Genomic DNA, 10,933 nt, shown 5'->3' on the forward strand with positions numbered 1-10,933 from the left:
AATAAATGAAAATTACAAATAATCAAAAATCAATATAAAAATTATATGTAAAAAATTATAGATATATATTTTTAGGAAATTTATTTTAAACAAAATAACTCAAATATATCAGAAAAATATACTGGTAGATATAAAAAAATGAATAGTGAAATGTTTTTGTAAAATACAATATACATTATTTTAAATGTTTTTCCATTGTTTTGATGGTACATTAAAACATAAGCATACATATTAACACTGAAGTATAAATAACTCAAATATTTATATATATATATATATATAGGCTATATATATATGTAAAAAAAACTAAATCACCAAAATACATCAGGAAAAGATACAACGATACTATATGTATATGTGTGTGTGTGTGTGTGTGTGTGTGTGTGTGTGTGAGTGTGTGTGTGTGTGTATCCATTGTTTTGATGGTGCATTTACACATAAGCTGAAGTAAATTTTGAAAGATTTTCTATTTAAAAATTACTTTTATTTCAATCTAATTTGATCATATTTACAATACGTTTACAAAAAGTTTCAAATGCATTTTGGCCCCCCCAAAAATTGTTTTTTTTAACCATGTCGAAACGGACCTTCCTAAAATCCATTCTCAAATGTTCAGTCGTAATTCTAAAGTGGTGCATCTATTATTCTGCATTGGAATACCCCCTGTAATAAAGTCATCCATTCATGACGGCAGATTACGGGTTATTATCTTCATTAAAGCAGGACAAATTCGCAGCTCCTGTGCTGACAATGATTAGGCGGAGAGGAAGAGCCGTTTCGCAGTTAATCTGACACTAACCTCTGGCTGACACCTGCAGCTTGATCCGCTGCCAAAAGGAGGAGTTAGCGGCTAGTTACGTAGCTGCCATGGAATGGGAACGCACAATGGCTTAGCTTGTGTTAGCATGAGGCTTCACCTACAACATGAAGAGAAAATAAAAGAGAGAAAGCAGAATAGCTGTAGTTTGACACGCTTCTGATTGAAAGCACAATGACAAAAACCTGTTGCACCACACGCTCCTACTCTCAGTGAGATAATGCAATCATCACCTGTCACTTCTGTGGAAAGTTAAAACCAGGTATGAAAACTAATTTGACGTGCTTTCTATGTTTGATCCAGGACTCTGGCAAGGCTGTGTCTCTGGGCTTGTGGATGGAGGAGATGATCTTCAACTTGGCTGATTCACGTCTGTTTTTCAATGACCTGGAGGTGAGCAAAACCTCAGAATCAACTAAATCACTTAGGATTTAATGTCAAACACACTTTTTTTGGGCTTCAGCATTAGATGCATATTTAAATAATCACACAAAAATGGTGCCAATTATAAAAATACAGATACATTTAAGTTTTATAATTTAAGAAGAAAGAGCGGAAAGTGATATGTATGGAAGTTTGTTTCCACATGGGATAAAAATTAAATAATTCTCAGAAAAAAAGTCAAGATATAAACTCAATTGCAACATTCAAATATAAGGTAACTAAAATAAAAAGTCGTAATTGTGAGATAAAATCTTGCAATTAACTTTTTATTTTTTTATTCAACGGCATTTAAAAACGGAATTGAACTCAGGAAACTTTTTCTCAGAATTGCAATTTACAACTCTTTTTTTAATAACTCGCAGTTATTAAAACTCACAATTCTGAGGGGGGAAAAAAGAAAAAAGTTGGGGGAAAAGTCAAAATTGTGATAAAAATGTATAACTTTATTAGCAATTCTGAGAAAAAGATCTGAATTGTGAGATATAAACGTGCATTTACCTTTTTACTTTATCTCTTCTCTTTGGCAGAAAAAACTTCTATAGATATAAGACACGAACGTTGATGGTCAATTCGTAAATAAAAAATATTTTACGCAGAATGTTGTGATTGGCCAATCAGAATCAAGTATTCCAGAGCGCCACATAACAAACTTCTCTTATTGGTAGGAATCTGCTCCTCTTAGATTCTCCAGTAGAACACCGGTCAATCATAAAGCTCTACGTATTCCCTGCACCTCATGTCTTCATTTGTTAATTATTTTTGCTAATTTGATGCCATTATGACAGCAGTCGTCTCTCTTGAATTATACATGTTCTACCGTATTTAAATTAGTTCCTGCTGGGGTTTTTTTTTTTTTTTTCCCCAGAACTCCATGTGATGACACTTGCATGTAATATTCTTCACATTAAACCACCCCGACAAAAATATGAGGAACAAATCATGTGTCCTCATGTTTTTGTGACAGCTGCAGAAACTGGCCGTGCTGCTTGTCACAAATATGCAAAGAAACAGCTAAATAATTCATCAAAAAGACTTAAAAATATGTACACTGCCATTCAAAAGGTTTTCAGGCATTTTTTAAAAAGAATTTAATAATTTAATTCAGCAAGAAATCAGCATTAAATTGATCAGAAGTGACACTAAAGATATTTATAATGTTTCAAACGATTTTTATTTTAAATAAATGCTGCTCTTTTGAACTTGAAATTCATCAAAGAATCCTGCAAATAAAAATGTCTCACGGTTTCCACAAAAATATTCTGCAGCACAACTGTTTTCGACATGGATAATACTAATAAATGTTTCTCGAGCAGCAAATCAGCATATCAGAATTATTTCTGAAGATCATGTGACATTGAAGACTGGAGTAATGATGCTGAAAATTCAGCTTTGATCACAGAAATAAATTACATTTTAACATATATTCCTATAGAAATGGTTATTTTAAACTGTAATAATATATCACTGTTTTTGCAGTATCAAATAAATGCAGCCTTGGTGAGCAGAAGAGACTTCTTTCAAAAACATTAAAAAGCTTGCAAACTCCAAACTTTTGAACAGTTGTGTATATAAGGCAAAATGCATATTTACGGGTGGGTGGTACGAAATATCGATTAGTTATTTGAATTCAGTACTGTTTATGCATTAAAGTGTCTGTTCAACAGGCCATGACCTGACAGTATATGTGTGAAAGACCTCGGTTTGCCCTCTGCATGAAGAAAGGAGGGATTAGATTCTCTAAAAGCTTTCGAGGAGGTGGAGCAGAAACCCTGACAACACCTGAGGTCTTAATTAGGGGTGTGTGGCTGCCACTGAAAAGAAAATTTGTCCCGGGGAGGAACAACAGCCCAGGGGTGGAGGGCGCACACACCATTATTTCTTGAGCAGGTTTTAATGACGGCCCACTCTTGTTCTGTTTTCCCTGTAATTGCCCTCAAATAGACCAAGACATCATTGAACATTCAAACACTGAGAGTTCAGTCTATTCAAACATGTCAGCTGGGGAACAGAAAGCTGCCGCGGGCAAAATAACTGCACAGAAATACATGTGATCAATGGCCTAACTTGCTCATTTAATGCTATAATTAATCAGAAAAAAATGAAATTAATGTCTGGTAGAGAGTAGCAGAATAGATCAAGAGTGAGAAGCAAAATATTGGTAAATTTGTGACCACCTCTGTCAATAATTAAAAGTAAAAAAAAAAAAAAAAACTAAAAGCAGTGGAATTATTTTATTATATTATTGGATTTTTTTAAATCATTGATTTTTTACTAGAACTATTCTAAGAAAATTTAAATAAATGTTTGGTAGAGAACGTATCTGAGTAGCAGAAACGTTATAATGAAATTGGTGATTGAAATTAAATTAATATTTTTATTCAGCAAAAGACACATTTAAATAAATATTCTTTTAAATTTTATTCACCAAAAATCCTGAAACACAGTGAAAGCCTATTTCTATTTTTTTTTTAAAACACACACACATAAAAGCAGTGTATATTATTTAGTAAATACATATATATACATATACATATATATATATATGTATTATTGATTTAATTTAATTGCAATTGTTTTAAATCTTTCATTGATTTTTACTAGAAACATCATGTTTTATGAGAAAAATTTAATTATTTTTTGGTAGAGTTGGCTAGAAAAGGTAACTGAGTAGCAAAATAGTTACAACGAAACTCGTGATTGAAAAGGTTTTTTTTATTTTTTTGTTTTTAAATAAATAATATTTTCATTCAGCAAGGACACGTTAAATTGATACCAAAGATATTGGTTTAAAAAAATTATATTTTAAATAAATGCTGTTCTTTTGAACTTTATTAATCAAAAATCCTAAAAAAACAAAACAAAACAAAAGTGTATATTGTTTAGTAACTATATATAAATTTAGTAAAATATACATTTATCTCTTTATTGATTTAGTTGTATTATATTATTGCAATTGTTTTATATCTTTCATTGATTCATGAACTTTATTCATTAAAAATCCTGGAAAAAAAAATCACTGTTAAAGTGTACTTTTATTATAAAAAAAAAAAAAAGAGAAAATCTAGTTATAATTACAGTAATTTAAGAACAATAGAAGTCAGTGGGAGGTCGGCAACTTGATATCATTAAGATAAACATGACGTGTTAAGTCATATCTGTGAAAATATGAAAAACAACAAGAGAGCATTAACGTGTTTTGTCAGTGCTGAAGGCCGAGTAATTGTTTTGTGAATTTGAATCCAAATTTTTATCAAATTTACATGTGTTGCTAAAATAGCAAATAGAAGCACGCAAGATAATGAGCTGGAGTAAAGAGCAGATGTTCAGCTTATGCATCGCACACCGCAATTAGTGTATATTGGCAGTCGTACGCGCAAACCCAGCCAAGACAAAAGCGTTAATTAACGTCCAATATCGGGTTTAGATGGTGTTCTGTCTGCCTTCTTTCTGATATTTTACCCTCCGGCGTTGAAGGCGCCTTCATGTCTTGGGTCACAGTGGCCTGGTTATGCTTTTTTGTTGTTCGTCTTTTTTAATATTTCACTCTTGCTCTCACCATCGTTCCCCGAGGCTCGGCGGCGGGTGAACCTGTCTATACACAGTACATCACTTTACACGGCTGTAACGTATATCCGCCTCACGCGTATCTGCTTTCCTTTCATTTCCCAGGAATGTGACCAAGTTCATATCGATGATGTGGCCTCGGATGACAATGGACAGGACTTGAGGTAGAGTATGACTTTCCTTCATCTAGCACAGCGAGCAACAATATTGAGCTATTGGCTCTTTCGGCCCTGCATGTGGGATTTTAGAAAATGAAGACAGAAAAGTGAAAACAAATTCACAATGAGGGACAGTCGTAATTTGTGACGTTCTCATATATTAAATATGTAATCGGTAAAAATGTAAAAAAAAATTTTTTTTTAAAAATCACATTTTTATTTTGGATCTTCAGTTCTTTGAAATTAAGTAAAAATAAATGAAGGCATGGTAAAAAGTTTACAATGGACTTTTAATGTGACCTTCATATTAAAAAAAAATGTTGATTTATTTTTCTTGTTTTAATTAAAATAAATAAATTTAAATAAAATAAAATAAACACCAGAACATAAAAGTGCCTGTAGTTCAAGAAATTATTATTAAATATGATTTAATATTAAATTACTGAGAATAAACCAAATTATTTATTGTACATCATGTTAGAACATTTTTTGCTGTTTTTGTTTTAAATAAAATAAATTAAAGTGCCTGTAGTTGAAGAATTATTATTAAATATGTTTTAATATTACATTATTTAGAATAAACCAAATTATTTATTGTACATCATATTATTGTTGTGGTTATATTATAAAAGCACTGGTTTTAAGTGGGTTTTTTACTTATGCCACTTTGTTTTGAGCCAAACAACTTTGTAAAATCACTGTAATTCATGGCCAGTTGGTGATGTTTTTTATTGTTATTTTTGCATTCTCAAGAATATGTTTCATGCATTAAACTTCAGTTTGATGCTCAGTTGAATCTTGAATGGGTTTTGTGACTGGTGATCATTGCTGTTATGTTGTGTAGGTTTGCTGGGCAGTCCGAAGCGGGAAGAGTGGCTTCAGCTGAGGCGGGAGATGGAGGTTTTGACGGATCTGTGGCTGACGCAGGCACTCAAAGCTCTCGCTCTCATCAACTCCAGGTGAGCACAGCACACATACGACAATACAGACGCTCGTTACAGGAATATTCCAGCTTAAATAAACGAGACGCGTGAGTGTCGTAGAGTTCAAGAGCAGAAGCTACTTTCTGTGGTAACCGACAGTGCGCCACAGATACGGAATCTGGACTATTCCTTTAACAATAGACTTATTTTACAGCAAGTTACAGCAGTTTTGTGTCACTCAAACATAATGGGTTTTGGCAAGCAAAGCACACTGTCAGCATAAGAGACTGATGACACTGACAGATGATGATTAATAGCACTTGATTTGCCAAGAGATTTCTGTCTCATGACTTCTATTTAACACAAAAGCGAGGTTTAGCAGAACATCTGAGCTGCTTTTCTCCATACAGTGGAATCAACATAGTGACCAGAGCCTGTCAAGATCCCAAGTTTATCTCTCGCATTTTAGATCTTGCAATTATGAGTTATATTTTGGAATTATGAGTTTATATCTCACAATTATGAGTTTATATTTCACAATTGACTATTTCACAATACTTTATCTCGCAATTAAGAGTCTTTTTTGCAATTATGATTCTATCTCACAATTGTGAGTTTATTTTTAGCAGTTCTGAGTTTATATCTTACAAATGAGTTTTTTGCAATTATGACTTTATATTTCCTGAATGAGTTTATATCTCGCAATTCTGACTCTTTTTCGCAATTCTGAGTTAATATCTCGCAAATGAGTTTATATTTTACAATTAAGAGTCTTTTTTGCAATTATGATTCTATATCTCACAATTCTGAGTTTATTTTTCGCAGTTCTGCGTTTATATTTGAGTTTATATCTTGCAAATATTTCACAATTCTGAGTTTATTTCACAACAGTTTATATCTTGCAATTAAGACTTTTTTTGCAATTATGATTCTATATCTCACAGTTATGAGTTTGTATCTCACAATTCTGAAAGTAAGTCAGAAAACTGAGACGCAGTTGCTTTTTTGTTAATCCATGACAGAAATAATCATCCATAAGAAATAGATGCGAATGTAAGCCTTTATTCACTAAAATCTTCCTATCCATCAAAACTCTAAATCTCTAGAGAAACTCTGCAAAACTAAATCCAGACCAGAGTTTTATTTACGACTGCAGCACTATTCCTTTAAGAATGGTTTTCGTGAACGAGTTACTTACATATTGTTCCCTTGGACAGAGCGAACTGTGTGAACGTGATGGTCACCACCACGCAGCTGATTCCAGCGCTCTCTAAAGTGCTTCTCTACGGTCTTGGAGGAGCTTTTCCCATCGAGAACATCTACAGCGCCACCAAAACAGGTTCGCAGCCTCTTCGTACGCTGCATTTCAGCCAGTTTTCCAGATCTAGCAACTGAACTGTTAACGTTGTGTTCTAGGTAAAGAAAGCTGCTTTGAGCGCGTGACTCAGAGGTTCGGCCGGAGGGCCGTGTATGTGGTCGTAGGGGATGGTGTGGAGGAGGAGACGGTCGCCAAAGCATTTAATATTATTCAAAATTATTGCTATTTGTATAATAAATTTTAAAATACTTTTAAAATATTAAACGTGATATATTTATATTCAGTTACATGTTATAATCCTAGTTTTATTTTATAATCAGTTTTATTAGAGTTAGCATTTATATTATTAAAAATATAAAATGTTATAATTCAGTAGATTTTAATATTATTCAATATTATATATTTTAAATATTTTTAAAAATCAGCGCTCTCTAAAGTGCTTCTCTACGGTCTTGGAGGAGCTTTTCCCATCGAGAACATCTACAGCGCCACCAAAACAGGTTCGCAGCCTCTTCGTACGCTGCATTTCAGCCAGTTTTCCAGATCTAGCAACTGAACTGTTAACGTTGTGTTCTAGGTAAAGAAAGCTGCTTTGAGCGCGTGACTCAGAGGTTCGGCCGGAGAGCCGTGTATGTGGTCGTAGGGGATGGTGTGGAGGAGGAGACGGTCGCCAAGAAGGTATAAAGGAATAATGCCACACTGCTGAATTAGTACTGTAATGCATTATGGTATTAAAAATAGATTTATTATTACTGGTATTGTTATGGTTCCATGTCAAGAGAAACATGGTATTACTGTACCATGGCATCTTTCTATTAGCAAAAGGTTAAATGAATCCAAACTGTTTTGGGAAAGAAAAAAAATATATATACTGGAATTTAATGTATTTTTTTAATTATATATATATATATATATTAAGTTATAATTATTTTATCTTAAAAATAATCTTTTTTTTAGAATTATCATTTATATTACAAATTATATTCACGTGTTTTATATTAAAATGCATTTAAACAAACAAAATAATGTATTAAAGTCCCTATTCTTTTCCAAATCTATCCAAATCATTATTCTCAAAACACTTTTCAGACGGTTAAAAAAAATTATTTTAAAAGGGGGATAAACCTTAACATCCATATATGTAAACATAAATATATGATAAATATATGACCTATTAAATGATTTGACTTTTTCTGTCATTTCATGACTAACAATCCGTAATATCATCACCCATGACAAATAAATGGTACTTTGTGATGTCCCGCAGAAGAACATGCCGTTCTGGAGAGTGACGAGCAGGCCGGATCTGGAGGCGTTGAGTCATGCACTTGAGCTGGATTACCTCTAGAGGGCAGCATCTGCTCGTCTGCCAAGAACTGCAGGACCAATCAGCAGGGAGCAGCAATCTTACTGGGAAAGTTTGCTTTAAATCAGTCCAAGAAAAACACTTTTTTTTTTCTCTTTCTCGCTCTCCACCTGAGAGGCTCGGCTCTTTCATCCACTCGCTTTTCTTTACAACAGCACTGCACTGAAAACAAAGACCCATCAGCGACTGATTCAGAAAGCCTGTGTCCGGATAACATCCTATCATACTTCTCATACTATTTCTGCAGTACGCAGCATATATACTGTGCACAGTATGTGTATTTTATGTTTGTGCAGAAACCCGGATGACAATGGAGCACAATGCATGCATATCCCGGAATGCAATGCACTTGACTTGAGTTTTTACATCTCATCTCTTTGGACTGCCAAAAAATGAAAACAGTTCCCACAAAAACTGGATTAAAAATGCAAAATAACTATTTTTATTTCCGAGATGATTATTAGAGGTCATGTGACATCAATGCAGCAAACTACTGTTTGAAATGTTTATCATAATGCATAATGTGTACTATTTTTATATTAAGCAGTATGCGGTGTAAACTGTGCTGTAATGTTTTGTTAGTATTGCTTTCTGAACATAGCCGTTCTGAAACAACCCATTTTACAGATAAAAGGGGTGTCAAAATAGAAGATTTTAGCATAAAAAAAAAATAAGATTTACATTTCGTAAAGCATGAAATCATATGCATTTCCATGAAAAAAAGACCAAATTCATAAGCGAAGAAAAAAAAAAACGATTTGATAGAATTTTATGTAATCAAAACTGATTTTTTTCTTGCAATATCATATTAAATTGATTGAATATTGCACCACACACAAAAAAAGGAATCATTAAATAAATATTAACTGAATTAAAATGAATTGAGACAAAATTAAGATATGTGCTGTTGTACTAAAACTGCAGAAAAACTAACCCCTCACGTTTTATACGAGTACAAAGTACTGCAAATCCACTTGTTTGAATGGAAAACCCATGAAACCATGAACTAACCATGAAATCTGCCAAAATATTGTAGCGGATGATACTGCTACTGTTACGAAAAGAAAAGACATGATTAACTTATGAATGTCAGTGTCCTGTGAGTTTCTTTTCTTCCTGTGTCTCTGACGTGTGCCTGGATCTTCATGTGGTTTGTTACTGATGTATATTTCTTTCTTTGCTGAAGTTGATATACTGTATACTGTATGTGTCGCTCTGACCTGCATGTGTTCTTCACAACTGCTTCTGTTCGCTATGATTTGTATATAAGGTTTTATTGTTGATTACTTCTGGGCTTATTATAATAGAATAAAGATAAATTTATTTCATTCACGAGTTTCCTTCTTATTATTCATTTATTTTACATTAAGTAATGTGAATTTAGAGTGTAATGCGCTTAACTTTCATCATGTTGCAAAGCAAAAAATCTTGATCCTAAGAAAAATAGGCTTAATTTCTTCCTTCAAAATTTGCAATGTTTCTCTTTTTATTGTGTGGTTAAATATGCTACAGACAATATAACTTTTCCAATATCTGTTGTTTCTCTGTCTCCAAGTACACTTTTTTTTTTTCCATAGTATAACTACATTTCCCTTTCATGGGAACTTCGAACTGCGTCCTCTAGGGGTCGCTATGGGGGAACGCCTCGTCGTGACCCGTGTCTGAAGCATACATTGAAAAAACACCAACTGGTTGGCCGGCGACAGCCATGACATCACTACCGGTGCGACTATAGTATAAATAGGCGCCGGGAGCACACATCATTCTCTTCTTCGTCTTCATTGACTGTTCTGTTTGAAGCGTGCATTTCCAAGGAAAAAGTAAGAGCTATCTCTATTCATTATGGCGAGCACTAGCAGAGCATTTAGAAGGTGTGTGCATCCGTGTCATCGCTATTTGACACCAGATGACACACACAATCTATGTGTTGTTTGTTTGGGCGAAGAGCACGCACGCGATGCCTCCGAGGGGGCAATCGGCGTGCACTGCGAGCGTTTTTCCAAGGAAAAAGCTCCGTTCTCGTTTGTCTCTCTTTTCAAGTAAAGAGGGGCAGCCATCTGCTCCCCGCGATCCAGGACCCGCCGCTGCTGAGGCACGGAAGGGAATGAGCTCGTGGGGATCGCAGGTGGATCTGGCCGATGAGTTTGAAGAGGGGTTTCCCTTTCGCGATCGTCGGCTGTGCACGAGAGTGAGCCGCTGGAGGATGATGTTATTTCATTAACATTGTCTGATTCAGGGGCCAGTGCTCTGCTGGGATCAGCCCAGCAAAAGCAGGAAATAGCTGAGGAGGGCAAAGAAACTGAGGCTGAGCCTTCCCAATCCTCCTGCCCTGCATATGATGAG

General features: G+C 34.3%; 1 protein-coding gene across 1 annotated transcript in view; it reads left to right on the forward strand.

The window, feature by feature from the left end:
* The window catches only part of LOC107744393 (eyes absent homolog 2-like), a 35,086-nt gene extending 25,739 nt beyond the window's left edge, over positions 1-9,347 (forward strand). The window contains exons 10-18 of the mRNA XM_016558020.1: positions 1,121-1,210; positions 4,931-4,989; positions 5,217-5,230; positions 5,828-5,942; positions 7,124-7,245; positions 7,323-7,394; positions 7,650-7,724; positions 7,802-7,902; positions 8,492-9,347. Coding sequence (XP_016413506.1) covers positions 1,121-1,210; positions 4,931-4,989; positions 5,217-5,230; positions 5,828-5,942; positions 7,124-7,245; positions 7,323-7,394; positions 7,650-7,724; positions 7,802-7,902; positions 8,492-8,572 — 729 coding nt within the window. The 3' untranslated portion in view covers positions 8,573-9,347. The remainder of the gene's footprint in view (positions 1-1,120; positions 1,211-4,930; positions 4,990-5,216; positions 5,231-5,827; positions 5,943-7,123; positions 7,246-7,322; positions 7,395-7,649; positions 7,725-7,801; positions 7,903-8,491) is intronic.
* The last annotated feature ends 1,586 nt before the right edge of the window (positions 9,348-10,933 follow it).

Source organism: Sinocyclocheilus rhinocerous, unplaced genomic scaffold (genome assembly GCF_001515625.1).
Source record: "Sinocyclocheilus rhinocerous isolate Xijiao unplaced genomic scaffold, SAMN03320098_v1.1 scaffold1488, whole genome shotgun sequence".
In the NCBI taxonomy this organism is placed as follows: domain Eukaryota; kingdom Metazoa; phylum Chordata; class Actinopteri; order Cypriniformes; family Cyprinidae; genus Sinocyclocheilus; species Sinocyclocheilus rhinocerous.